The following is a 23,113-nucleotide window of genomic DNA, read 5'->3' as shown; positions in this document are numbered from 1 at the left end:
GTGACTGTATCAACATGCCACACTAAATGCTGGAAATCACTTGGATGTTGACACAACAATGATCATTTTCATTTAGAAAAGTTGAGAATAATTATTTAAAGCTCTCCAGAATGCAGGAAATTAAGTGTCTGATTCTCAAAATTACATGGAAAACACTAACCCTAACTCACCCACCGTTTGTCTTAATGCATCCCTCTAAGTGCTCACACAAAAATACATTTTGCCTTCAGGACCTTCCAACGTGGTTGCAATCTCCAGTCACTAGGGATAAATGTGTATTTCCTGACAGGTTGCTGGCTATCGCCGGGTCAAGTTGGTTGCAAAACGTTGATTGCTAGCAGATTGTCGCAGTCATCTATAGTTTGCATGGAAGTTCCCGATTCGTCTGCAAACAATGGCCAACTAACCATCGAGTAGTAGTGAAACTTAAAAGCCTGCATGGCACTCCTCACAGTTCCACTCTTTGAGCAGTTTGGCCTGTGTTTGCAGATGTGGTAGTTCCAACCATTTAAAGCCACCAAACGGTCGAGGAACATTTTTCTTAGGCCGAGGCTTTCGTGACTAGGGCTAAGTAGTAGTTTTAGCTGCCTAAATCTAACAAATTCCCTCTGGAAACGAGTCAGCTAAGTTTGAAAAGACTGAGAAACGCTACAAACTCCAGTTTCCTGAGTGAACGGCCCAGTTTTCCCCACATGCTGCTTCCAGTGTAAACTGTCACTCAGAATATGGCCTCACCTGACTATTTCCTAAAGTCATTCTGGTTGAAATCCCTGAAGGCGAACTACTGTACAGTCTTGACTGTTTTTCCCCCTGGTAGTATAGTTCCTAGCACCTCTGTGTACTATAATTGTGGGTAGAAGAACAGTGACTTTCCTCTTAGTTTTTTACTGCCGCCTTGTTTGTTTCACTGAGGGAGGAAGATTAGAAAATATGCACACTCTGTCTCCCCCTCTGTCTCAACAGCAGCGCACTGCACTCTCTGCATAGAAACAATGAGTTAGTCAGTAAAGCAGCTCTCTTGTTTACTTCCCCACCCCCAGTTTTCCTTTAACAACGGGAACATCTTGAGCTCTTCCTTCAGTTCGCCACTCACTCTGATTCTCCTCTCACCCAGAAACTGGCAGAGGACGCTCATTATCTTTACTCTCTGTTGTTGTTCCGTGTGTGCAGAAAGTGGGCAATTATAGTACAGCTCTAGTAGACAGCCAAACCTTTCTATAATGAGAAGATTTCCTCAAGCAGGACACATTGTGTATATGTGTGTATAGCACAGCTTGTGTATGCAAATGCAGGCATTCCATTTAATTCAAAGTCTGACCAATAAACACAACAGACGCAGGTTCAGTTGGTGCTGCTTTTATGCCATGAAAGCAGAGCAGCATGAGCATGATGTGTTTTGTTAATGGGGAATTTGTCCTCTAGAATATATCTAAACAACAGCAAGGGGAGTGATTTAGTTGTTGGTACTGTTGTTTTGCTGTTTAAATGGGAGACGGGAACAGCCTTTTTAGATGAAAGCATCAGAGGAAACGGACGTGTTTGGTTTTGATCTCTGTTTGCTGCATTCAGTGGCTCTCTTGAAAGGATTTAAAGTGGTAATCAGCGGGATAATGGTTTGTTATTTTGTCGCCAGTCATGGTGCTAAGCGCTTATTGCCGTGGTGATTTTTGCACCACATTTCCCACTGATCAATTGTCATTCAAAGCAGCGAGGTCTTAGTTAAATGCGATGGCTATCACTGCTCATATTAAGCGCTCGGTTCTTGTAAAATATCGCTTCCTGTGAGCGTGGGACTTGAATGATTTAAGATGTGTTTCTCTGGAGATGAGCCCTCATTGCATGTTGTTTTTATGCTGCTAAATAATGAAGTTATCATAGTGATGAATGTGCCGAATAAAGGAAAAATGAACTGATACACAGTGTGACAAAATCCTTTGTTGTACACTTGATATTTGTTGTGAGAAAAATATATTTCAAAAAACTAGTTCATAAATGCATTGTGTTTGAGTTGCCCTAGTTTTCTCCCCTCGTCTGAAACAGATCCAGGGTCTGAGGAAGCTCCGGGCTCCATGGTTAAAAACAAAAGCCAGTGAAAAAGTGTCAAAAACTAAAGTTCCTTTTGTGACCACTTGATGCTCAGTACAGAAGAAAGTCAGTCCCTGTAGACGCACTTTATTTTCCTCCATATTGATGTTTGTAACTCACTTTTTACATTTCTTAGTCTTCCTTAGCCCAGCGGTCCCCAACCTTTTTTGCGCCACGGACCGGTTTATGCCCGACAATATTTTCACGGACCGGCCTTTAAGGTGTCGCGGATAAATACAACAAAATAAAACTAGTACCGGTACCGAAAAAAAGAAAATTTATTCATAACACATGTGAAAAGACCCAGGAAAACCGAGTAAACGATAAAAACGATAACAAAATAACGCTGAAAACCGATAAAAACCCTGAAAACTATACATTTCACAGCTGAGCCTCAACTCTCGCGGCCCGGTACCAAACGACTCACGGACCAGTACCGGTCCAAGGCCCGGGGGTTGGGGACCGCTGCCTTAGCCCATCTGCAACTCATCCAGGATGCAGCAGTCACCTCTGGGTGCTTAGCATTATAAGATAAAGACCCTAAAATCAGACAACCTATGAGTAGGCACCTGGCAAAAGTGGGAAGGAAAAACTCCCTTTTACAGAGAAGAAATGGGCAAAACCAGCAGCCATCTCCTGTGACTGATTGGGGGTGAGGGAGAAAGACAAGACATTTAAAACTTTTATACATATAAAGCCCCACATGACCGGGCTCCTGCATATATAGCAGAGCCACTGAGACCATATAACAGCTGTTGGCCTTTTGTAAGTGTGTGTGCTGTATAAAAAAGTTATTATTAATAAAGTTATTATAGACTCCTGTGTTATAATGTTCCTTAGATCAGAAATAATCATCTTTACAGATTGTCACAAAGGCTGGTTTTAGTCTCTGTGGTTCATTTTCCACTTCATGGGTGAATCTTTTTTAAACTCACCTGCAGTTTTGGGTGAAACTCCTTTCAGTGTAACCACACTTTACAGTGCTAAATTCAGCAGTTACAATTATATTGTTACTCACGTTCCAAAGGTTCATCAGTTACCTGCGCTCCAGGTAGATGGAAAGAAAAACGCACGTGTGGTACAATCAGCTGATTTCAGTTTGTATCTGGGAGGAGGAAAGTGGTAGAGCGGTCCTACAGCTGTTCAGGAGATTCCTTTTATTGCACAAAAGGTCAAGAATGTGATGGTAAAGTTCAAACTGCATCCAGGGCAAAACAAAAGCAACACAACTTCGGCTCTTTGCGAAAATATGCACAGACAGCATGCTAACACAAAGCTAACAGGGAACCCAGAGGGATGATGAAGCTGAATGCAGGCCGACCCCAGTAATACTAAATGCCTTTCCTTTTTTAAAATAATAACCCCGCCCCTGCTCATCTGATTAAGCTTTGTTAAGGCTTGAATTTAATGCTTTCTACTTTGAATGCTTATAAAAGTCCCTTCACTCCCTTTGCATTGGTAAAGCATTTTTAAGGGTCTAAGCAGTTTCTGTTCCAGTTTTGTGACTGAAAGTCTTTTACTATGTCACCAATAAATTAGGATTTATCTGTGTGTGAACCCGGACTGTTTATGGATGCATTTTGCTAACTTAGCATTTGAAAAACCATAGTTGGATACTTCTGGCTCACGGCAAACACACAAGTAACCAAAATGGTGAAGTCAAGTGGCTGCAGCTATCTTTTATATACAGTCTATGGCTGTAAACAATGTGAAAAGGGTCCCAAACCCAAAGAGAATTACCAACTGGGAAGCGTATCTGTAACCGGAAGGTCGCCGGTTCGATCCCCGGGCTCTCTGTCCTGGTCGTTGTGTCCTTGGGCAAGACACTTTACCCTACCGCCTACTGGTGATGGCCAGAGGGGCCGATGGCGCGATATGGCAGCCTCGCTTCTGTCAGTCTGCCCCAGGGCAGCTGTGGCTACAACCGTAGCTTGCCTCCACCAGTGTGTGAATGTGAGAGTGAATGAATAGTGGCATTGTAAAGCGCTTTGGGTGCCTTGAAAAGCGCTATATAAATCCAATCCATTATTATTATTATTATTGGTATTTCCAGAAGAAAAAGAAAACTGTCACTTTTGTGTTGTGGACAAGAGATATTTTATTTTGTATTCTTAGGGTGACAATTTATAATCAGAACTATCATTGATCAATCATTCATCATTGTCGAACCAGTTGACAGAATAATCTCTGAATTATATCTATGGTAATCTGAGCAAAATATTAATGTATGCATATTATCATCACTTTAATTAGTCTATTGTTGTTCTCTATCATTCTCTCTATCTGCTTAAGCTGTTGCAAATGGTATCCATATCATTGTATTCACACCTCTCGAAGCTGTGGGTCCAGTAGGGCCTTCTACATTCACCTACACACATATTCAGGCCCACACCAACATGCACATAGAGAGTCATGGAAAGTACGCACGTTCACTCCTGCACGTACTAAGAACAGGGAGGTCGTCTCAGGACAATCTCTCGGTTGGACACACAGTCTCACAAAATTGCACAACATATCACAAACTTGTTTGTCTCGAAAGTAGTATCGGATGTCTATATAAGGAGAACTTTGGAACTGTTATCATTTCCAGTAAGATCTGGCTGTGATGTCATCAGGGTAATATAAGGATGGGGAGCGGTCTGCTCGAGGAAGATTGGAAGATTGTAGGGTTGCTGTTGCAAGTTTCTTCCCACACTGTACTGTGTGTTTTAATAAAATAATTTGTGTTGACCCACTATGGACTTCTAGTCGTATGTCTCTTCCTCAAAAAATTCGAACCATGACAGTGTATATGTAATCATAACAATATAAAAATAAATCATTAGTTGGCGACTTCTTGACAATATTCAGTATAACTAAAGGGCTGAAAAGAACTTTAACTTCATTTCACTTCTTTTTTCACTATATAAAACCTTGACATGTTATTTTTTTCCTCTCAATTCTCATTACCTCAAGCTACTTCAAATTTATGGTACCAATTAATTTTTATGTTCTTGTTTCCTTCCGCAGTCTGCTCCCAGTACTCCCGCGGTGTCTTCGCCATCTTCGGCCTGTACGACAAGCGTTCGGTCCACACGTTGACGTCCTTCTGCAGCGCGCTGCACATCTCCCTCATCACGCCGAGTTTCCCCACCGAGGGCGAGAGCCAGTTCACCCTGCAGCTCCGGCCGTCGATCCGTGGGGCCCTCCTGTCCCTCCTCGACCACTACGACTGGAACAAGTTCGTCTTCCTGTACGACACAGACCGAGGTGGGTGATGAAAATAAACACCTCTCACTCTGACAGCTTAATCACACATTGGAGATGTTTTCGTGGATTCTGTGCCAGCTTGTGAGCATGCTGTACATTAATGTGTTTCTCATCTAACAGAAAACCTTTTTAAATGCATCATCAGTTGATCTCGGTGAACTTTCCTTTGAAATCGGTGAATCTGCTCCCCTCACCAGAAAATCATTACATTCACATACACTGAAAATGAGTTGTTTCCAGCAAATGAAAATCTTTGATATACTGCACAAAGGTGCTTTGCTTGACAGCATTACAAGTTATCGGACTACAGAAACAACTTGCAATCAAACATAAGTGAGTCCTTGAAGGATAAAAATGAGAGGTTGGGTAGAAATATGAAGAGACAAGTGCTGCTTCAAAGTAAAAGCAAGACAGTCCTGAAAGCTGATGATATACAGATCATCTCAGACAACTGTGCAAACACAGAGAGGAAAAGCCACGAACCTATTTCATCACCAAATGCATTAACATTTAATAAAGCAGACAGAGTTTTTAAGCACTGCGACCATATCCAAATGATTTTAACCCCCAGAGAATTGAAGAAGTATTGTCTTCATGAAGGAGGTAAGCTTTGAATATGACCTGCATTAGATTTGTGGCTGGATGTGCAAACCTAAGGGATCTCATTGGAGCTACAGCGATTAAAAAAACAGGATGAGTGTTGGAGGGTAATTTATTACAATGCAACACATTACTATAATTGCATTACATTTATCAATAACTCATTAAACCATTACTCTTTCCAAATTCAGGTAATTACAGATACAAAGTTACTTTCGGTTTACAACCACATTAGCTACTTTCACAATAAACTACAGATCCACCCACAGGAGAGATCTGCTGAGAGCTAAACATCTTCTAAGCTTGTTTTCTGTTTAGTGTTTGCGCTGCTCTGTCCTTCGCACCAAAATAATGAGAAGCTTCTGAAATACTGGAATTGCAGGCTTTGTAATAATGGAGGTGTTACAATAGCTGAGCAGTGGCCTGTGATGCAACATCACCTACTGCCGTGATGATTTGTTCAGCCTCTTTTTCCAGTCTTCCACACGAAACAAGAAATAAAATCAAATAATTCAATTTTAATAAAATAAAAGTGCAAGAATGAAAAGATGCAAGTAATAAATAAGCTGCAAAGTAGAAAATGAAATAAAATGAGTTCTTTGTGTAAATATTGCAGGTAGATCTTTACAAATTAGATGCTGTAGTAGCAGATGATAATAATAATTAGAGTGTGAATGGAGTAATGGCGTGGAAGGGGGGCAGTGTTCATTTCAGGAGTCTGCTTATGTCTTGACCAAATGCAGTGCATCTGTGTCACTCGAGGTTTCTCTTATCTTTGAAATCTACCTCTGTAGTAGAAGCTAAAAGAGACAGTTTCTAAGAACTACAGTGGTCCCCTGTTGCTGCAGTCCAGACACATAAAAAAAGACGGGGGACTATCTCCTGCAGTTATTAGAACAATATAGAAGTTCCTGCAGTGTGAAAGTGGCTCTTTGTTCCCTTAGATATGCCAATAAACCTTGTTCTTACCACAGCATTTTTCACTCATGGATGTTAGTTAGAAGAGAAAGAGGATTTCTGGAGTAAGAGAGAGTGGTGATTGGAGCAGACTTTAATCGACGTGTGGCTGAAGGGGACAGAGGTGATGAGGAGGTCTTGTGTCGGTGCAATGGAGGACAATATGAAAGGACAGATGGTAGTGGATGGTACGCCAAGAGAGTGTTTGTCCTATTACAGAGGAAACAGGACAAACAGACTTGGTGGTAGAATGTGAAAGTGCAAGAAATATCCAGAGGAAGAGGTTAGCAAAGAAAAAGTGGGATAGTCAGGTGGATTAAGAAGGTAGACAGGATTACTGGGAGGCTAGGTCTACAGCAGAGAGAGAGGAGGCAAAGACCAAAAAAAAGCTTGTGATTAGTCATATCTGATTCTGGACTTGAAGAAGAAAAGTACATGTATCGACTGGTTACAGAGAGATTGAGCTGGAAAGGATGTGCAGCTGGTTGGGATGATTATGAATAGAGCTGAAACATATTAATGAGGAAGCCAGCATGTTAAGAAGATGGAAAGATTTAAACATCCGCGATGAACCAGCCAAAGGGACAGATAGTGCACAAGAGAGGTGAAGAAGAGAGTGCAGTGAAGGTGAGTGTCAGGGGTGATTTGTGACAGAAGGACAGAAGGTGACTATGGTGTATGGTTTGGAGATGGTGGCACTGACAAACAGATGATAGGTCGAGCTGGAGGTGGCAGAGCTGAAGAGCAATCAGAATGGACAAGATTAGGAATGAGTACATCAGACGGACAGCTCAGATCGAGCAGTTTAGAGATAAAGTTAGAGATGCAAGGCTCAGATGGTTTGGACGTGCAGAGGAGAGAGACTGGATATATTAGAAAAGGATTTTGAGGCTGGAGCTGCCTAGGCAGGATGGAAAGACTAAGAGGGAGACCACACAGAAGATTCATGGATGTAGTGAAGAAGGAAATGCAGAGCATGTTACAGAGGGGAATACTAGGCACGGGGGGGAGATAAAGGCAGATGGTCTGCTGCAGCAGCCAGAAAAATAAGAAAATAAAGTAATGCATAATTAAAACAAAAAATATTTCTTACATTTAAATAAAATTTGGAAAGGTAAATAAAAATAAACATGCAAACGGTCTTTCAGTCAGTGGCGCACAAAAGTCATTAAAAACATGCACACAGATGTGCACAAAGTGTTGTTTTGTGAGGCAGTAACATTTATCAGAAAGAAATCTCTGAGGTCTCAATCATATCTCCGATGTTTTCTCCTCATGCCCCCTGCGTGGCGAACAGTAAGGTGTGAATGGATGTGCTTCTGAAATAATGGCTGTTTTTTGTCCTCAGTATGTCTTGTGGCCATCGAGCGATCAATATTGCAGCGCAGCTGCTGTTGGAAGTGTTGTGGACATTGTTGGACCTCTCTCCCTCTGGCTCAGTTCCCCACCTGAGGAAGCGAGCTCTGTATTCATCTCATGTATATGTTTCTCACTCTTCCGTGTCTCTCTCCTTTTTTTCCCATATTCCTCCTTTTTTTTCTTTCACCCACCCGATCTTTGCCTCTCAGTCACCACATACACACCGACAGAGTCAATAAGTTTCTACTTTTTCACCCCACCGTGTCGCATTTCCATTACAAGACAGAATGGATATGGACTGCTGCTTGGATCACATCTCCACATCTCGCTTTCATACATTTTCCAGAAGGTAGTCAGAGGGCTTCATTCTTTCTCTCTGCTGCAGTGATTGTTTGAGCAGATTGGCTATACAGGGGCTGCAGAGTGAGGATGATATCGGGACGGCGTCCCTTGAGAACAACTCATTCCCTCCCTCTTTTTCTTATCTGAAGTCATACATGCTTGACTGGATAAAAAGCCTCCACTCCTCTCAACAAAACCGGCATGTATCTGATCAAGTATCCTCCAAAACCACAAAGGTTCCCAGCTGTACGACTTTGCTGCCCTATAGACTGGCTGAGGACACAAAACGTGGCTTTTTTGTGTTTTCTGGAGCTTCGGTCTGGCTTCAAGCTCAGGATCATTGAGACCAGAATTAAGATAACATGCAATTTCAGTATCAGTGGCATAAAAATCACCAAGAGGTGAAGACAATCACCTACTAGAAGGTTAGGAGGTCGTTATAACCTCATTGAGTGAAAGCAGTTCTTTGCTACTGTGAAAGTGAATACTAATGAGCAGTGTTAAAACTGTTTTTGTGTTAAAACAGCAACAAAAATTTCCATTTGAATGCTGCAGGGTTCATGGGCTGTGACATGTGAGGTCCAGACTTTTCTTACGTTACAATGTTTTTTGGTTTGAAGCACCTGATGTCTATGGACGTTCTGCTTCCTGGTTGGTCAGTCATTTTTCAGCATCAAATTCACCAATTCATGTTTATCCATCGAGCACTGAGAGATGTAGTAGGTGTCTCAAGCCTGGCAACCATGAGTCCTTAGGGAAAACTGAATTTTCCCCAGTCAGTTGGTTAGTGGTTGCAAAGACATATATGCTGCACCAAATATTTCCTGGCAATTGCTCTGGTTGCACGTTGCAAAAGTTTCCTTTAGTTTTCCATGGAAGAGGTTGATGTAAAAGTTGTGCCTTTTGAAAAGTGTGGCTCAGTGGGGCCCAATTTTTACTTTGAAGGAAAATGTTCTCCATTTCCCATCAGGCGAATAATAAGCGAGTCTTTGCGAAGAAGTCAGTGTCTTCCGGAGCAATCACAAGGCAACCTGGCAGCAACCAATCCACAGCTCACATTCTCGTTTTGGGAGAAAAAGTTATTTTCTGTGGGGGTTTTTTCATGTGTTTTTAGAAATTTTGAAATCTTTTAGAAATTCCTTCCTGTTTCCAGTGTTTTCATTATAAAATATCTCGACAGGATGCTCTTTTTCCCTAACTCACTGCAGGAGTGACAAATGAGAAGGGGGAGGAGCAAAGGGTGAGCACCGTTTGTACAGATGTCTACTTTTTGATTTGATTGGAGCAACGTCCTGGACATAGAGGGGAGCAACTAAACCTAAAGTATCGATGCAATACAAGAAATGGTACTGTTGATATTTAGATCAATTTGCCTACCCTTCCTACCAATATGAAAACCGAAAACAACCTGTCACCGTGCTGATAACATTAAAAAGCAGGTGATTTTAAAGTACCCATCGGTATTCAGATAATTAATACACAGGTGATCCCAGATCAATGCCGAACAAGGCTGAGAATTTGTCTTCCTGTAGAGATTTAACACAGCCATACTGGATGCCTTTGTGAAAAATTCTGGATACATGCTTCACAACACAAAAGACTATGGAATAAGATGATTAGAGAGGGTATCATATTAGCATGTGACACATGCACGCCTGTCAGAGTTGATGTGGATTGTTTGTGTTTGCAGAAACACAAGCGTATCTGTTCCGGGTGACAGATGACTGACGGATGTCTAAAACTCTGCAGACACACTTGGAAAACATTGCTCAGTATGTGTTGCCCTTTAGTCTGCATTGTGTTCCTGTTACTGAAAGTTAGGGCTGTCGGCTTTTTTTGGAAATTTTCTTTGAAATTTGAACTGCCGCTAACATGATGTTGTGGATATGTTTTTTTTATGTTGCCGGTGTGAGTGCAGCAGGATGTGCCTTGTATTCCAGCAGGTGGACTTCATAAAATGCACAGTTCAGCTGACCCTGCTGTCCTCTCAGTAAAACAGGAGGGTTTTTTCTACGTATACAGCCATTTCCAGCCACACAGCAAGCAAGGTTAAACCTAAAACTTAGGAGGTCCTGTAAGTGCAATAACTGCAACCACTGCACAGACCTGACACAGACCTTTTAATTAACCAAATTAAAACTTTGGTGAACAGTTAATGGTTTAACTGAAGTGCCAACTCTCAGGTACTGGATTTGCTGGACACAACTTTCATATCCTCTATATTATTTTTAGGCCTGTTTCTCATTCTTTTGTCCTCCACTTGTCCAATTTCTTCAAATTTCTAAAGACACACCGCACACCATATGTGAAATATGCAAAGTTTTTGGTTAACAAGTCTCTGGGAATCACCTCACTGGTGCAAAGATATAATTTTATGCCTGTCAAACTGTGCTATCTTTGACATTTCCTTGGCTCAACTAATCATTGACTCGTAGATCAGTGTTAAGTGGCTTAACTTTCCTCTTAAAGTGGTCAGGAGCAAGGACTGAACAAAAACGTAGTGACAAACAGCCAATATCAAAATAAGAACCTTGAGAAAGCTTCAGTAAGGCAAGAGAACTACAGCTCAAGAGCACTTTAACAAGTTCCACAAAGGTGTTTCTAGCTGGAAGCTTTAAAAAATAAAGGGTAGGGCAAGACTTTTGCACAAGACAATATCTTTTCCAAAGAGCAATTTAATTCCAAGACCTGAGATATTTTTCACATTTATGTTACAAAATGGGGAAAACCCAGCATGCTACAATAAGTAGATAATCGTGAACTAATGCTTGAAAGAATCCGAAGCCACTTTCACAGCCTTACTTTCATAGATAAACGTAAAGATGCGTGTCGGCTTTGTGAAGCTGCTCACACAGTTCAGCAGAGACACATTAGCAGAAACACGATCACACTTTGCAAGGTTAAAATTTGCATGCCCACTGAAGCAAAAAGCAGGTGGGACAGATGAACAGCATGGGTGGGGAAGCAGCAGTCCACAAAGTAGAAAATGACACTTTATTGTAAATGTCCTTGCTTTCTGTGCAAACAGTGTCCCTCCTGCAGTTATATATAAATATTGTGAACAAACAAAATCCAGCCTCTCTCACAAAGTCACCCCGTTTCTCGCTGAAATAAATGGCGACCCCACTGATATTTAGCCTCAGATAAGGAAAGCCACAGTTTTATTTTGTGTGTTGCGACTGTAAAATCATCCCGGGTACATTCACATTTTTTTTTATTTCCTTATTTCCTTTTTGTTCTCATGTAATTGAAATATAGAAAGACATTCAAGATTACCATATGAATTCAAAGTGTGGCCTTTGGTAACATTCATCATGTTCATGAAGTTGAATGAATGCAGGCCAATAAAAATGAAATGAAATAACTGCGAAAGTAGCAATAATGTGTGCACAGTGATTTGTGAAAAATGATTAAGTTAGACAAAAGAATGCAAAACCTCTGCTCTCAGCAAAATGACAAAATCTGAATTGACTCAAAGTGATTCAGTTTTAAATTTTGTCAGGCCGCAGCGCTGCTAAAGCTTTTCATATAATCTGTCTCTATTTTTTAAGTAACCCTGATAAAACAAAAAAATACACAGACATTTAAAATGATCAATCACATAACTTCTTTCATAGCAGTGAAAACAAGACCACAAACACAGACTTGGGAATCGGAGAGAGACCTTTCAAAGCCCGAGGGAGAACACACAGGCTTTATAGAGGGATAATAAGGCACAGGTAAACTCAATCAAGGCAACAGAGGAGGGAAGAAACTAACAAAGAAAGACATATGAGGAGCCTTCAAGCTTTAACTAACCTTTAAAAGAAAAATAGAAGAAAACTGAAAGAAAGGAAAAGAACAACATAGACGACAGAAACACAGAAAGCGAAAGGTCCAGGAACATTTGGACAACCGCAAAACCTACCTATGTTACATCAGAAAGCAGCGATCATAATAACAATAATAACAAACACCAAGACACACCGAGGCATGGTAAAATCCACAACTGCACGTTTCATTCATCCCTGGTTTGTGTCAAACTACGATAAAGTGGCAAAAAACCAGACCAAGGGAGCATTTCTCTTCAGTTTAAACTGTCCTGTTTTAACCATCATAGACAATAAAAATGTCCTAACAGCTAGAGTAAAGGACTCTAATGCCCAGCTCGGTAATGAAACAAAGAAAAAAAACATAAACCATCGGCCTTTGAAAAGACACATTGGAAACATCAATCAAAACGGCTTCCTAAGCAATGCATTCCAAATGTTTCAATTAATTATTGTGCTCTCTTTCTTTGTATAGACTTTATGGGTTATGTAAACTGAATGAGAGGAGTTCAGATGTGTTTTCTGATTTAGTTGCACTGCTCTGAGCTCTGTCCATGGTGCTGAAATCAGGCTTCAGCCAGCAATTTAATCGGTTTGCAGACACAAGCTGCTTTCTATCAGTGTGATGGCTTCTGAATGTGTTGAATGTGAAAGTTTTTTCACTTGTAACAAAGCACAAGTCTGAACGCACGCTGTCACATTAGTGGAGAGGGACATTATAACACTCCTGCATCGTGTTCATGTTCTTTTGGTGACCTCAGCTCACCAAAAGACGAGACCAAAGCTTAAAGAAGACGCCAAACTCTTTTGACTCCTGTCTCCTGATCTTATATGGTGCAGACTTGGAGTTGTGTGAGTAAATCCTTTAGGAATATTAAGATAAATATAACCTGTGTCTGAATGACAGAACATCATCACTTTGACACGTCGAAGCAAACTACGTAATATCAATTTGAGATGTTGCTGTCATTTAAAGAATACCTACTATGTTTTTATTGCTTCTACATGCTGTTATTCCCAGCTTCGTGGTTTTATTTTGGGACCACCACTAGAATAGTTTAGCATGATTCACAGTTTGTTTGGGTTTTTTTTTTCTTTAAATCTCTCTTTTCTTACACTTGGCCTTTTTCCCTTCCATTAGGCTTCTGTCTGAATCTCATCTTTAGGCTTTAAGACACTGTTTTTTGTTTCGGTGGCTACTCCCCCAAAAAAAACAAATTACACAGATCAGTTGGTGACTACCTGGTAACCGTTGCTTGCTAGTGAAAAGTGAGTATGCCCTGAATGGGTTGTGAGTGGTTCTAGGAGGTTCCTGGCAGTCACTGTGAAATCAGTGATTAAAGAATTATCATGCAGATGTAGAAACTCGTCAATTATCCCAACTGGTTGCCATGGAAAGTGGTATAATCCAGAGGTTGCTTATGTGAAAGTGATCAAAAATAGGTACACAATGCTGTACCAAAAACCTCCTTGTAATTGCCATGGTCACCAGTAGTTTGCATGAAAGATGCCAACTTTTCTGCAAATCCTCGCCAACTACTTGCTAAGTGGTAGTGAAACTGTGAAACAGAAGCTTCTTACCTTCAGAGTAAAAGTTGCACATTTTTAAACATGTTGGTTTCAGCAACTTTTACCCTGAAAGCAAACAGTCTCTGTTTCACTACCGCTCGCTAGTTACTTGGCGAGTGTTTGCAAACAATCACAAAAATCAATCACACCAAGGTTTCTGGTGCAACACCCTCTTTGTGACCACTTTTAGTCAGTGATAGCTAGCAAACGCTCGGCAACCTGTCAAGGAATACTCATTCTTCCTTAGCAACCAGGGGTTGCCAGGAAGTCACCAACCTGTCTCTAGATGCGTGTGACTGCGGTGTAAACTGAAGATTTGAGCAGCAAATGTGCCTGTGATGACCAATATTTAGTGATATACAATCTCATTACTAACATATATAATTTCAGGATTACTTGTACAGACACTGACTTCGTTACTTGAAATCTATTCTTTCATCAGCATATTTATTACAGAAAATATGGGAAAAATAATAGGTCCACTTTAAATGTCTAAATATCTGTTTATTGACAAATAAACAGCTTTTTTGCTTTAATTTAGGTGTTTTTCATTTCTTTACTTCAGCTTTCCTCGTGCCTTCATTTCCCTGACCACCTTCAGCTGATTATATAAAATCTGTTTTCCTGCCTTGTACAGCATGAAAGCAAATTTCTGCACAAGCACTTTTCACAGACCTAAAAATCACGAGTCCTTATTTCTGCATTGGACTGCAAAGGCAGAAATGCAGAATCACCAGAAGCTCAGGAACCATCCCTCAGAGTATTTCTTTTTTTTCTAAATTTCAGCCATATGTATTATAATACACACATTTAATCCAAGTCCCACTGTGAGTAAGCAATGCGTTCTGATGAAGCAGACTTGCATATTTCTAAACCTTAAATATGTCACAAGGTCTTACATCTTTGTTAGAGGGAATGAATGTGTGTGCAGATACGTCAGCACCGCTCAAGTCTTTACGTACACATTAGTGTTCCCTCTGCATGCCTGTGTTTGCTCTTCAGAAGGCTTTTGGGTGCAGGCTGCAGCACTCTGGCCCGAGGATTTTTCTCACACGCAGGAGCAGGCATTCATCCCATATTGACTATAATGTAGAATCAGCCCACGCATGGCTGAGCTGAGTCAATGAGCGCCAGTCTGATTCCCTGCATCAAAGCAACAGAGATACAAGGGGCTGGATACTGTAACAGTGTGTGTGTGTGATTATAGTGAATGCTGTCCCTGTGAGCTTTCCATCGCACCATAAATACACACACACACCACAGACAAAGATGATAAAAAGGTTAATACAAAAAGAATGGAATAACATAGGAAAAGAAACCAGGAAATGGTTCAGGGAGAGTATAAAAGGAAGAGGGAATGCGAGGAGAATAAATAAGGGTATCGAGGACAGACATAAGAGGAAAGGAAACAAAAGGACGATAAAAAGGACAGGAGAAGAGAGGAAACGGTGATGGAGTAGAGGAAACAAGAGTAGGAGAGACTGGAGAGAAGGAAAGAAGAGATAAAGGGAGGAAACATGAGTACAAGAGCAGAGGAAAGGAGAAGGAACGAAAGGAAACAAGAAGTGACAAACAAAAACCGAGGAGAGGAAACTAGAGATTAGGAGACTAAATTAAAGGGAGTGACATACAGAGAGGAACGAAAAAGGTGAAAACTAAATAAAATGAGACATATAAAGCAAAGGAAATTAAGCGAAAGGAGAGGAAACAAATGGAGATGGAAGACAAGCAGAGAGGAAAGGAAATAAGAGCAGAGGAGACGAGAGCGGAGAGAAGGAGACGGAAGAGGTCACAAAAGGGAAGGGAGCGGGAAGGAAATGAGAGGGGATGACAGGCAAGATGAGAGGTGAGAAAACGACAAAGGAGGAAACGAGGAAAGGGAATAAAATCAGAGGAAACCAGAGACTAAGAAAGGAATTAATGTGATAAATGAGGTGAGACAGAAGAAGGAGGAGAAGCAAGGGCGTAGATTTGGCATGGAAGCAAGGGACATGTCCCCACCAATATCCATATGAGTGCCTCATTAGTAATGTTTGTATAGTCTGCTTAAAATGATGCATAATTTTGCTGAGAGATCTTTTACTTTGTGGTAATCTTAGATGAGTAATTTTATGGACAAAACCCACCAGGTCATTCAGTGTTCCCTTAGTGCTAATGTACATAAGAGAACCAAATCTACGCCCTTGAGGAGAAGGATAGTTCTTCAGCAGATGGACTGGTATCAGCAGTGTGTACTGGCCACGAATAGCTCCAAGCCTCTTTGTGTACACTCTGAAGAGGAAGAAGAGGCGAAAGCAAAGCTCTGATTCAATGAGGGAGGAAGTGGAAGGATGGAGGCTCAGTACACATGCGCTGACACTCAGCGGAATGAAAGGAAGAGAGGAGGAAATCGCACGCTGCACATAAATCCAGATGTGCGCTCACTTTCCTCTCCACAGGCTGCAGCTGCTTCCATCTAGTGTCCGGCTCTGCTCCAATCAGCACAACAAACGTACGCATCAGCCAGCGGCTATGTCTTCGATGCTGATGCTGATTGCAGCTGTCTGCTGCTCCAACTACGACCCCGGGGCCACTCATTTATCAGCTGGTAATCAGCTGGCCCTTTGCACACTTTACTTGCCTCGGCTGCCACTGCTGCAGCTTCCTGTCCCAGCGCTGTATATAGCATGTGGCACAACAGGACACAATGGGATATCATGTTCTTGCACACTCAGCCGCCCTGCTAAATTGTATCTGGTGGGTTTGGGATGGCTGTGTTTCCTGAGTCTGAGAGTTATGATGTAGTTTAAAGGTTTCAGAGCCACTAAAAGACAGATTACTGCTAGTTTTTAGAAAGTTTGGACCTGTTTTTTTTTTTTTAGATATTAGGCATTGAAGTATGCTTCTTTAACATGCTTGCTTTCTAAATACTGAGATGAGTGTCACCAAATCCAGTCTGATGTCATCTTCATTTTGAAACCTTCAACATAGCGAGTGTTCGCAAGGCTGGAGAACAGCTCAACTTGTTGGAGTTAGTTGACAAAAACATGGAGTTAGAACAAAGTCACAACCAATGTCCATAATGACATGAAAACAGTTCATATTGTCAAAGCAGTCTTTATAATGTGTAGATTTAGAATCTGCTGACATCTAATGAACGTCTTCCCTTGATTTGCATATCCACTGATAATGGACCAATATTCAATAATGGATTAGTCCAGTATAAATTACAGTGGTTAATGCCCTTAACAGCAAACATCTGATGCTTCACATCTAATCCAAGGTCCACAGAGCAGAGGACGTTGCTGGGATAACCAGCATGCATTCTAAAAAATAAACACATAGTTTCCAGGAATTCAAACTAAACTAAAATTAAGAATTGGGTAGATTAACTAAGGATTATCTAAAGTCAAAAGCAGTGCCTGTAGAGGCCTAGACCACAGGATGTGAGGTCAAAGTCTGTGTCTTCCTGCTCCAGCGTCACCTTCCAGGTAGCGTCACCTGCATTTTGGCCACTAGATGGAGCACACTCAAGCTATCTTATCTTTGTTTCCAACATCGATATCCTTCCATGTATGAAACATGGAAAATAAATATCCACACATACCTATCTTTACATCCACCTGCTAGGGAAGGAAAATTAACTGAATTTTAAAAGAGTTTATCAACTGACATTCTGTCAGTTACAGTGAATTGAGCTCTAACGTTTCACTTTTGCATTATTCAGAGTAATTGTACAAAAACATCTGGTCATAAAAGCAAACGTAGGTGCTCACCTGTATTAGGCTGTGACCAGAGACTGTAAAATAATCAGTGTAGACAGTTATTTCAGTCTTTCCAGACTCTGAATTTTGTACCTCAATATTAGCATCTTGGATGCAGCCACGCTGTTTTCTTTAGAGCAAGAAGAGACCACATTTGGATGAGGGGGTGGAGTGTTCCACAAAAATCTACAGCTTTTATAATTATAAATGAACTGAACCACTGTTTGTGACTGTCAGTTATTAGCACGTACACTTAAAAAAATGTGTGAGTTGGAGAAAAACGTCGAACAAAATATGAGAAGGTCTAAAACTTGTTACCCTTATCCGTATTTCAGGATGGAATTGCAAAAATGATAACTCATTTAAAGGCTTTAGCAATGACTCCTGCAGCACTCTGTGAGCGCAAATTTGCAGGTACAAACTGCCTTTATTCTAAACTGTGTATTTGCTGTGAAAACCTTGACATATCTATCAGCGATAACTGTAATTGGAGGCCGCAAACTGCAGGATTCGAAAGAAAAAATATGATGGTAATCCTGACAAAAAGGATTTCTCCTGATAGGAGCACACCACTGCGATGACAAACTATTGTTTCAGAACCCGACAAACACACTGACAGGAACACATTGGCGGAGAGCTTAGCTCAAACAGCTTCGGTCAATAGCTGTGTAGTAGCTGCAGCTACCACAGGGAATGATTTTGGCCTCCTCTGTGGCTTCCCGCCCTCCGCACTCTGTCCTTTCTATTATGTGTATTTGTCAGCTGCTCTCTGTCTGCAGGTAGGCACGTTTACCACAAAGGAAATGTTAAGGAAACTTCCTCGGAATATTGACACTAAAAATACACTTAGTTATTCCACCTCAAGGGTAGTTCAAAGTATGTAAGTCAGTCAAGAACTACATTATATGGGCAAAATTATTGGGCCACACCTTTTCAGGTGTATTGCCACAGTTGTATAAACTCCAGCACCTGCCCTATACGTTTTAAAGAGCTCACTGAATTCAAGTGTGGTGCTGCAACAGGACGACACCACAGCAACGAACCGATTCACATCATGAAACTTCTTCCCTCCCAGATATTCCACGATCGACACTTTGATGGGCTGAGCCAGGAATCGAACCACGTTCTGAGTTTCCTGGTTCCAATTTTGTCCTGTTAAAATTGAGAACAAAGTCACTCCAGTGTGGGGTCTGACTCACCAACAGCCAAATTGTCATGAACCAGTTCTTCCCGTAGGAATTACTGGGGACATACTGACACGATGTGTCTGTGTGTGTGTGACTGTGTGTTGCCCCAACCAGCAGTCCCTCCTGGCACAGGCAACCCTCTAATGGGGAGCAAGGGGCTGGGGAGGCGATGGAGAAGGTGGAGAGGGAGCTGGGTTGCCAGAGCACAGGTTAATCCACTAATTGGGAGCAAAGGGAGACGGGTTGCCAGATTGTGATGGCCACCAGGAGGGTCCGTTTAAGGGGGACATCTGTTCCTGCTGGAGAACAGCCGCCCTCACAGCTCCCTAGTTTCCTCTCTGACACTCATCTTCTCCATACACAAACCTGACAACGATGGTCTCCTCCTCCAGAGTCTTGTGTTGCATCCAACTCAGAGAGACTGACGGGACCAAAAGCCAGGATCTGGCTGGAAAAGGATAAAAGCTTCACAAGAGTTTCTTTTCCATGGGAAAGCGGTTGTCTTGCCAGCGACGTCGAGCCAGCAAAAAGCCGGTTTGTGTTTCAAACCAGCAATTATGGACAATATGTTTTATCGCATCATGTGCTTCAACATACCATATTGTGGACTGGAAGAAATCCACTTCATTTTATTCAGAAAACATATTCAGGACTATAATTAAAACACGTTCAGGGAGCACTGACTGTTACTGTAGCAATACAGAGTTATTAAACTCTGCAAGAGAAAGGTTGTAAACCCCAATGGAATTATTTCTGAAATGAAATAATAGAGGTGCTCTCCTGTTGCTCTGTCATCCTGCGGATGAGCTCCAACTCCACCTTCTTGTACTGTGGCTGGTGACGGCTCTGCAGCCTCGTGTGACGTGCTGCAGGAGAAGGACTACTGTCGCCCGTCATGAATAGGCGGGTTTTGTTAATGTCATCCTCTCCGTGGTGGAAGTGAAATGATACTAAGGACCACCACAACAGCAATGTGGCCAGTTGCCAGTGAGCAAGCTAGCAGGGAAAACATGAGACGGGGGATGGTGGGGTTAGCTGATGAGCAGCAGGTGCACTTTCAAAATCTGAGTGATTGGATTGTGGACTTGTAAAAGCACTAAAGATAGAACAGGGGTGTCAAACATGTGCCTCGTGGGACAAAGCCTCATAGCCACCCCTGTGATGCTGTAAAACTACTCACTGCACTGCTGTTCTTTTTGTGAAGATGCCAGTTTTACACGAGAGGGAAACTTCAAAGCATGTTTTGATCATAAAGACATAAAAATGTAAAAAAATAAAAAAAAAAGCCTGAAATGAGAAGTTCATATATTTCTGAAACTGCACTTTGTGCAGATCATTTACTAATCAGATGGGTGGTGGTTCGATCTCCTGCTGATTCAGTCCGCATGCCAAAGTATCCTTGGGCAAGACGGTGGACCCAGAGTTGCTCCCGATAGATTTATCGCAGTGAATGTTTGATAGAAATCACTTACTGTAGAATGGGTGAAGGAGGCTTGCAGTATAAAACGCTCTGTGTGCTCAGGCGGAATAAAAAATTGCTAAATAAGAATCAGAACCACTTAGTTTTTCTTAATATATCTCAGCCTGGCCATTTGTTCTGTAAATAAATCATTCATTAAATGTGAAAAGTAGTTTACAAAGAAATAGCTCCTATTTTATGGCTATTTTTTAGGATAAGGATTCAGAATAAGATTTGTTCCTGCATATAAAAACAATTTTGGCATCCAAGGAAAAAGAGATTTTGGCTTCTGCCAAATCACCTGGACTGTGATTTGTAATACGTGTTTGATTTAAACATGTTTAAAATACATTTTTGTTTGTCAAATGGCCAAAAAAAAAGCAAAAACCAATAATAGGAAAATGAACTGACTTCTGTTAGGTAAATTACACTACATATATATGCAAAACTGCTGTACTTTTGTGTATAGCGAAAAGCCCATTGGGTAATGTGGCTTGGTGGTGTGATGGTTAACACCATCGCCTCGCAGTCTGCATTTGAATCCATGGGCTGGCTCGGGCCTTTCTGTGAGTTCTCTCTGTGCCTACGTGGCTTCTGCTGGTTCTCCAGCTTCCTGCCAGAGTCCAAAGACACACTTTAGGTTAATTTGTAACTGTGTGAGTGAGAATGGTTGTCTGACTCTCTGTGTTAGCCCTGCAATAAAGTTTACTTTTTCAAACTTTCAAAAAAAAGAAAAAGATAATGAGTGATGTTTTTTAAATACATGTTTCGCAGTAATTTTAGATCAAATTGAGGTCAAACTGGACTATATGTGGTCCCTTACCCAAACTGTGTTTGTCTGTCTTCGACTAATAAAAAATTTAAGATGAGCCACCAGACAAACATGGGCACCCATTAATATGCCCGGGCCGAACAAACACTGCATTTCACTCAACAAATATGAATACTTGTCGTGTCTTTATTGAACACGCTGAGTAATCAATCACAGTACAGGCTGAAAACGGTGAGCTAAGCAACTTGTCAAATCTGTTTCAGCAGCAGCAACAACACGAGACATTTTCCTGTGTAAACGCTCGGATGTTCACAGCTGTGAGGAGGAATCTTGGAAAAGTTCTCCTGCAGAGCTGTTTCAGTTCAGTGTTTTGAGGATGTCTTGACTGAACACCTCAGCATCTCAGCTGGCCTCAGGGTCAGGATGTTGACATGATTGTTTTAAACAAATGAATTTTCTTCACCATCCTGTGGATTTTCCCATTCCGTTTATCCAGCTGGTTTTTTTTGTCTTTAGAGTCTTTCATGCTTTTACACATGAGCACATGTGTTATATGAGATTTCTGGACAAACTTTCCTGTTAGATGTGGATTCTTTCTCGTGTCTTTCAAAATTACATGTTGTGCCCTCGGTATGATCTCTGCAGGATACTCATGCTTAAAGAAAGAAGAGGCAGCTTTGAATTTCTTCCACTTGTAGACAGTTTGTCTTATTGTGGATTTGACACAATGCTTTTGCAGCCTCACACAAGTGTAAGCAAGTGTTTTCTTGCTTAGTCAACCAACTGTAGTAGCTCCCGAGCAGATACGGAAAGTGTTTTTGACCGAGTTTCTTTATCACTAAGTTTTGTGCTTTTAAAACCAACAGGCCATAAAAAATAACATAGACCCGGAAAAGGCAGAGGAGAGCTCTCGCTTTTCAAATGCAGGTTCTTAAATATTTAAAATCTAGTTTTACAAATGCTTCATGGGGAAGAAAATGCATTCAACACATTGTGAGGCCTCTAGGAGACACACAGTGTGTTTGGGTGATAAATACTGAATGACAACATAATGTGTCTGATTGTGAGGAAAATCCACAGCAGCTTTAAGCCTTTTATCCAAATTCACACAAACACATGAATGTTATCTGGCCTGTGGGTGAACTTTATGAACACAAAACTTTATTGATATCGCTCAGCTTGTGTTTGAGATAAACAGGACAAAATGCATCTCCGCTCTTTCTTTCTCTCTGCACTATGTGATGATTTCAGCTGAGTTGAGTTATTCTGGTCACAAAAAAAACACATGAAAGATAGAATTGGTACGATGACCATGTATGATAAGGATGATTTTTAGTGGGTAATCTTTAACAGACACAAACTACACACTAACTAATTACTCACCGAATTTATTTGAAAAACTGCATGTTGGCTGCTTGTTTTAAGAGTGTCTAGTTTTGTCTTTAACAAAACTAGAGTAATGGGTTTGTGAAATTCATGAACAGGGTTTACCTGAACGTCTTCCTTCCATGTTTGATCATTTTTGTCCTGTGTGTCTGACTACATCAGGGTACGCCATCCTGCAGGCCATCATGGAGAAGGCAGGACAAAACAACTGGCAAGTCAGCGCCATCTGCGTGGAAAACTTCAACGATGCCAACTACCGGAGACTGCTGGAGGACCTGGACCGGCGACAGGAGAAGAAGTTTGTCATCGACGTGGAAGCTGAGAGACTGCAGAACATGATGGAACAGGTGATGTAAGCTTTTGGCATCAGCATTTGGTTGTTCTTTGTTTTAGCAGACCACAATTGGTCGGTCATCTTTGTCCTTTTTACCTGTGGAGAATCAGCAAATGTTGAAGTTGAATCAATGAAACCTCATGCATGGTTTGTGCACAGCTATTTCCAGCAGTGTACGAACATCAAGCAATGTTTTACTTCTTTTTGGTATCAGATCCTTTACAAATTAATCGAAATGTCTCTCAAAATAAAGGGTTTTAGC

General features: G+C 41.3%; 1 protein-coding gene across 4 annotated transcripts in view; it reads left to right on the top strand.

Annotated features, from left to right (window-relative positions):
- LOC146379574 (glutamate receptor 4) overlaps positions 1-23,113 on the top strand; it is a 162,414-nt gene that overhangs the window by 72,613 nt on the left and 66,688 nt on the right. For all 4 annotated transcript variants that reach the window (XR_014801441.1, XR_014801440.1, XM_084940863.1 and 1 more), the window contains exons 3-4: positions 5,095-5,334; positions 22,680-22,864. Coding sequence is in view for 2 of the 4 variants with exons in the window: in XM_084940863.1 (XP_084796989.1) it covers positions 5,095-5,334; positions 22,680-22,864 (425 nt within the window). In the remaining 2 variants the exon portion in view is untranslated. The remainder of the gene's footprint in view (positions 1-5,094; positions 5,335-22,679; positions 22,865-23,113) is intronic.

Source organism: Perissodus microlepis, chromosome 10 (genome assembly GCF_051167445.1).
Source record: "Perissodus microlepis isolate ML-2025 ecotype Zambia chromosome 10, ASM5116744v1, whole genome shotgun sequence".
NCBI classification, from domain to species: Eukaryota; Metazoa; Chordata; class Actinopteri; order Cichliformes; family Cichlidae; genus Perissodus; species Perissodus microlepis.
The sequence above is the reverse complement of the archived record's forward strand: the minus strand, read 5'-3'. Positions and strand labels throughout refer to the sequence as shown.